General features: G+C 38.3%; 1 protein-coding gene across 3 annotated transcripts; it reads right to left on the bottom strand.

Annotated features, from left to right (window-relative positions):
* Positions 1-57: 57 nt before the first annotated feature.
* On the bottom strand, positions 58-6,115 carry LOC111321041 (dihydroorotate dehydrogenase (quinone), mitochondrial). Of its 3 annotated transcripts, none has more exons than XM_022923812.2 (8): positions 5,957-6,115; positions 5,470-5,709; positions 4,351-4,550; positions 3,010-3,271; positions 2,346-2,465; positions 2,031-2,184; positions 1,243-1,402; positions 58-739 (listed from the first exon to the last, which is right to left on the bottom strand). In XM_022923812.2, the coding sequence occupies exons 1-8, from the start codon at positions 5,957-5,959 to the stop codon at positions 679-681; spliced, it is 1,200 nt and encodes a 399-aa protein (XP_022779547.1). In that variant the 5' UTR covers positions 5,960-6,115; the 3' UTR covers positions 58-678. The 3 variants fall into 3 exon arrangements, with proteins under 3 accessions (XP_022779547.1, XP_088608190.1, XP_022779548.1); XM_088752064.1 differs by having other exon boundaries at positions 58-734; XM_022923813.2 differs by lacking the exon at positions 58-739 and adding an exon at positions 1,687-1,726.
* Between the last annotated feature and the right edge of the window lie 373 nt (positions 6,116-6,488).

The raw sequence follows: 6,488 nt of genomic DNA, 5'->3' as shown, positions 1-6,488 counted from the left end.
CAATCTGCTTGCAGTCCAACAATAATAAAAACTACAGAAATTATGATGAAATAAATCTTCAGTTGAAAAACACTCTTGACACGTTTTATTCAAACACAAATAAGCCAATTTCATCACCCTTAGAAATCTTACTTAACTTCTTTACTCATTATACCACACAGTGTTATTAAACTAAATGATTGTATATTAAGTTCATGAATGTACTGTAGATGACTGGAAGGGTTACTGTTTGTGTTCAGCATGATAGTTGCTTATTTACGTATGATGCACGATCCTCGCAATAGAGAGCGCTATTTATGCAATAGCGAAAATCAGACCTGAAAAAAATCAGGCCTGTACGGGATTCGAACCACTGACCTCTGCGATACTAGTGCAGCACTCTACCAATTGAGCTAACAAGCCAACTGGGAGCAGGCCGTTAAGTTGATTGACCTGTCAGGTGTGGAAGTTGCTTATTTGTTAGAATCCTATGTGCTGAGATGACAATTATATGCTGATAGAGGTCATACTCCTTTTCTTCAAAAGTGCATGGTCAAATTGTATCATGGAATTAAATACCACCTGATGGATGAATTAAAAAAAGGAACTATATTGTGTGCTTTCCATTATCACAGAAATCGTGAGTAGCATTGATATTCCTCAGAACAAGTGAAAGCTTCTATTCTTGCATCCCAGTAGTCAACTCCGTTTGATGTGATCAATACCGACAGCTTCTTCTACTGACTTGAAACCATCTTTACTGGGATAAAGTCATAAAACAAAATATCTTAGTTGAAGTGTGGTTTCTAAAATAAGGCTCAAATGAGTTACATTTCATGTGTGTTTCTTGAAATACTTATTCACCCTTAACTGTGCTCAGCAATGCTAATACCTGTACAACAGTGTTGATGCAGAGTTTGTACTCTTTCGGAATCTTATAATTCTATGGCTTTCCATTATATTGTCAGGACATCAGACATTTTTTATGACCTACAATAGAGAAGTTGGCCTCCCAAAATAAAGAGAAAATGATCATGTCAAAAGGATATTCTTCTTTTTGTCACTCTTAAAATACAATTTTAATTCCTTTTCCATGACCCAGACTCAAATTCCATCACCTGTCAGGCCTGGAAGATGACATTATGGAACTTCACAACCTTCCAGGTTAATACCCTGCCCCATCTAAAAACCAATGATGGTTTAAGTGCTTATATTCTTATGAGAGAAATCAATTAAAAAAAAAAGAAAAGAAATCACACTAACTTTAGGAGTTCAGCTAGTTCCCTCTTTATTTTCTTCACAATGGGTGGTCCCTCATAAGCAAGGGCTGTGTACAGCTGAACCAATGAGGCTCCGGCTCTGATTTTGCCATAGGCATCTTGACCTGTAGAAATCCCTCCAACACCAATAATTGGTATTTTTCCTTTAAAAAATTATGAAAATCAAGATACACACGAGAAAGACCAGAATAACTAAGCCTTACTACACCTGTACAAAGTGATTTGACAATCTTTAGAGAGTACTCTTTTGAACCAAAAAAATTCTAAAACTGTCACAGACAAAGGAATTACCAGCTAAAGAGAAAAATAGTTTTCAAACATTTTTTGTCTTTTTTAAACCAACACTAAAATTGAATGACTTTCTCGGCCTGGAAAATGATAGTGCAAAATTCCAGGACCTTCAGTTTTTTGGGTGACCCATACTGACCCTGTTTAATTTTCACAACTTGAGAGAGTAGCATCAGGAACTGGAATAAAAGCACCAAGAATTTCATTTGTCAATGCTCTACCACTGAGCTTATGGTAGCCTGCAGGTTAACACTGGGTTAATGAGTGACAAGCATCCTGCATTTTGTTAGGATCAGCAATGCTGAAAGCATTGTGTAAGTAAACAAAATGACGAAGATGATAAATTTTGAGATGTTTGGCTTTTGTACCCTCAGAAGTAACTACCTGTTATTGAAACCCCAGGCCTGTAATTTCATGTTTCCTGGGTCATATTTCATACCTAACAACAAAGTAAGGCTTAAAAATGATAGTTTAGACCCTCACCTTCTGTAAGTCTGTACATGTCTGACACTGTCTTTGTGGACATTTCAGTCAAAGGTTTTCCACTCAGTCCACCAGTTTCTTTCTTGTTATTGCTCTGTAATGTTTCTGGTCTAGCAACAGTTGTATTTGTCACTATAATTCCATCAACTCCACCCTAGAAATGATTACATTCTAATTAAAGTTTAAATATCTACCAAATTGAAATATTTCTCAAACCATTTCTCAAATATTTGTAAATACAAATAATACAAATAACCCTGTTCTTCCTTAATTTAAAAAGACAAAGCTACCTGGCCAATATAGAACTAGACAGACCTGTTTCCTTGTAACCACAGCTGCAATGTCTTCTTTGTCAACTTCTGTCAGATCTGGAGCAATCTTCACCAATATAGGATGTTGCACATCTATTGGCAATGAACTGCGAGCCTCAAGTACCTAAAAACATAAAACAAGAGACTCTGAATTCTAAAGTTACATCATACTATAACCTTTGTTGCTGGTCTTCTTGCACCAAGCAACCAGGAGTATTGTTACTCTTTCTGGACAGCATGCTAGTCAGTTGCAGGTATCCCCCAGCCAACTAGTGGGCATCCACTTCCCAGAATTCTGTTCAGCAGACATGGAGTCTTACTGGACAAGTGGCCATCAACTGCTAGTACTTTTCCTCAGTTTCTCTTACATGGAATGACATGGATTTTTTTCTACCTCTCCTAGATCAGGGTTTTCAGTAGGAAATGTAGCAGCCAGAGATTAATATATAGCTTCAGGAGAACATTCTTCTTATTAACCTTATTTTTCTTGGTCCATACAGTAAGTATTGGAATCTCGTCTTCTTTTTTTTTGCTCAGATTTATGCACCATGTGCTTCTTGCTTGGACAATAAATACAATCAGAAACAACTTAGTCAGTAACTTACACTACTGCCCTTGTGCTTGGTTATTGTACAACATGACTGATTATTATAACTTACTCATCTTACCTTGTCAATAAGTCTTTCTAATTCTTGTCTGCCCTGTAGAGATCTCAGGCCTGGTGTATTTGGAGAGGAAACGTTGATAACCATGTAATCTCCCAAGCCACTGAAGCACTGCACTCCTTTGACATAGTCATCTACAGCATTGTCAGAAGCTTTATTTTTACCGAGATTTATACCAAGGATTCCAGGTGGGTGACCCCTAAATTTGATCTGCTCCTTTAGTCGTGATCGCACAGTCTCGTGTCCATCGCTGTTGAAACCATATCTAAAAGGAATAAGACAAAGTTGTAATTTTGAGGTGTGAGAATATACCGTATTTTCTTGGTTGTAAGGCGCACGGTTTTTTCAAGAAAATTCTGTCTTTGGGTGGAAAGTTAGTGCTGAAATTGGGGTGTGTCTTATAGCCAAGTATTTTGTGCAATTAAATCTTAAGATCACAACTTTAGCAGAACTTACAGTTAAAAAGAGAAAAACATAAAAGCAAATACATGGAAATTTGCATCTACGTTCTTAACAGCACATGCATGGTAACATGATATCCAAGACAAAAAAGCCTCATTTCAAAGTCCTAGAATTGTGTTTGTCGCTTGCTCAAAAAGTTCCTTCTCTGAATAAACAATGTGGATATAAAACCTGCCTTCTTCATCCATCTAGCCTTTTTTGTGCACTGAAACTGGCATCCTCAGTGGCATGTTGATATTCAGCTGTTGAACACCTTTGACTATGACTTTTGGTGGGAGTTTTTTTGCCATTTGCTTTCACTGCTAGGGCAACTGTGAAACTTTCTCAGGTCCATCACACCTTTTTACTCTCAACCTTTTGGTGCCTCTTATAACCAAGTATTTTCAAATAATTTTCAGTTTGGGAACTTGGCTTGACTAAGTTGCTAAGTTTGGGGTGCGTCTTATAACCGAGTGCGCCTTATAACCAAGAAAATACGGTAAGTCAGAAAATGAGACCTGTATATCCATACACCATTTTTTCCTTTTCCTATAATTTTCAGCAAAAAGTATCAACTGAAGTCTTTTATACATTTATTCCAAACCATTGGGCCTTTTCTGAACAAGAAAATTGCTCTCTGTAAAGAGGTGTAGCTTCAATGAAGATAATGGAGACATGGGTCACTGAGACCACAGCTTTGATCTCTTAAATAAAGGAATTGTCCTGAATATAAATGCATCAAAAGAGGGATACAGTGCTCACCAGACTAAAATATTACTTATAAGCAAAATATAAGATACAGACTGAATTTTGTTGTAAGCATGATATGGTTCTTCAAACATTTTTTTTTCAGGCTTCAGGGGGTTAAAATGGTCGGATTTTGTTTTCTCCAATTTGCCTGACCTGTTAATAACAGCTTTATCTTCTGTGAGTCTGAAAACTCTTGGCTTGGTGTTACCAGCCTGTGGCAAAGGGGTTACACTTCCAATCTCCACAAAGCCAAATCCAATTTTTAACAATCCATCCACTGCTTCACCATGCTTGTCAAAGCCTGCCGCCAATCCAATTGGGTTAGGAAATGGAACACCAAATACTGTGGTTCTCTGAATTAAAATGAAAACAATACAAGTCAACCATGCAAGTCATCACACCAAAAATTGTGATAAAACATAATATAATTTCAATTCACCAAATCACAAAATCCCTATGCAGATTCTAGAAATGGATGGGAAACCCACCCCCCCCCCCCCTGCCCATGGGGTACTTGGGTAAATTTTTGCTGGATATGTGCTGCTGGCCTTGCAGAACCCCTAGCCATTATGGTCAAATCTGTGTAATTATAGAGCCCATCATAGTCACTTTTGGCCAAATGTTTTGCAATCCTAACTTGGTCACTTTCTGTTTATACATCTTCCTTATAAAGCCTTTTAACTTGGCCATATTTAAATCACTCACCAGTTATCAGAATTTCCTTACCCCCAAAATTCCTGAAAATGTGACCCCACTCTAATGACTATCAAAAACACAACTCCATTATATGTGACCCCATCCAGCAGAACATTCCCTTCAGTCCACTATGTGGAAGTACCTTCCTCCTGGTGAAACATACCCATCCTGTTTCAACACTACATAATTGTTATGCAGTGTAGTGGTTATAGATATTCACTACATTTAAGGTTCTCATGAAGCCTTTTCCTCTAACTCTCAAGGCTATTTTTGTGAAATGCCCCAAAGAGTGGGAGATACACAAGCCTAGTGCCCAAGAGCAATGGATTCCAGGTTAAGAGATCTGGTTAAGAGTTCTACCTATGATGATTCATGCCATCATGAGATACTTAGCTCTCCCAGAGTTTCTCTCCCCAGGAGTGTAAAAGAGTAAAGGTCAACTGCTTAGGAAACACAGATGACATATGGAAGGGAAAAGGGAAGAGTGGGTGGGGGGAGAAGGGGGAGGAGAGGGTACCAGGTCAGGTTGCCAGCCTCAAACCAACTTCCTTTTCCTTCAATAACCTTTGTATTTACCAATATTTCTGGATCCCCAGTTCTGTCCGCAGGAACAAGACCTTTCGAAGCCAACCAAACAGCAAATGTATGGGCGCGTTCCGCATCAAGCACCTTCATGACAGCTGGCATGACGATGGATCTGTAAAATCTCTCGTCGCCACTTGTTGAGAAATGATATGTAACTAAAACAGTAGTACAGCCCACTACAGCTAAACCGTGATTGACCAAACTTCGAACAAGACGTTTCCTGAATGTCGACTGTAAAGTGTAACAAACACAAGTTACAACAACGGTACGGCTTATAATTGCATACGAATTCTAAAATGACTTTTTGAGTGGGCATTTAACCAAAGAAAGCGTTCGTTAGGAAGAAAATATTGTCTCAAGTGTTAAAAGGCAAAAATATTCGCGACATTTCGAATCATGAGTTGTTGTGTTCGTACTCTAAGCTACGATATATTCTACAAACGAAGCACACTTGGGCCGTTAGATCAGCAAAACTCACCATTTTGAACAGACTGTTAAAATGAAAGGAGAAACAACCGCTACCAGATTAAATATGATGGAAAACAGATGCCTAAATCCACTGATCATGACGGGTAGAGAAAAACACTCAACGACTTGGTCGAATGGTGCCGTCCTCCACTTTGAAAACGTCAGTAGTTCCCAGACTCTAACCAAGTCATGGTCGCATCGCGCGCTAAAGACTTTTGGCGGGAAATCTCAGGGCTGGCGATCTCAAAAAATTATCATCTTGGGATAATTTTTCCAAAATTTTGGATGGTCCCTTTTTGGATAATTATTTAATGATTGGTTCATAGATGGCGGGAATATTTTTGGATGTACGCAGGAGGTTTGGAGAGCACCAGAAAAGTTGCTATACAGTTGCTCGATGTGTTAACTTTTCGAGCGATCTCCAAAGTTCCCTAGAGAAAATTTACAAGTTGATCGCTAGCTTCTTAACAAGTCCTTAAATATCAGAGAAAAAAACCTAACATTAAGGTATTAAGGTCCAAATACTAGGCTATACTTGGCCA

This window comes from Stylophora pistillata, chromosome 3, assembly GCF_964205215.1.
Source record: "Stylophora pistillata chromosome 3, jaStyPist1.2, whole genome shotgun sequence".
In the NCBI taxonomy this organism is placed as follows: domain Eukaryota; kingdom Metazoa; phylum Cnidaria; class Anthozoa; order Scleractinia; family Pocilloporidae; genus Stylophora; species Stylophora pistillata.
Note: the sequence above shows the minus strand (reverse complement) of the source record. Positions and strands in the feature narration are given on the sequence as shown.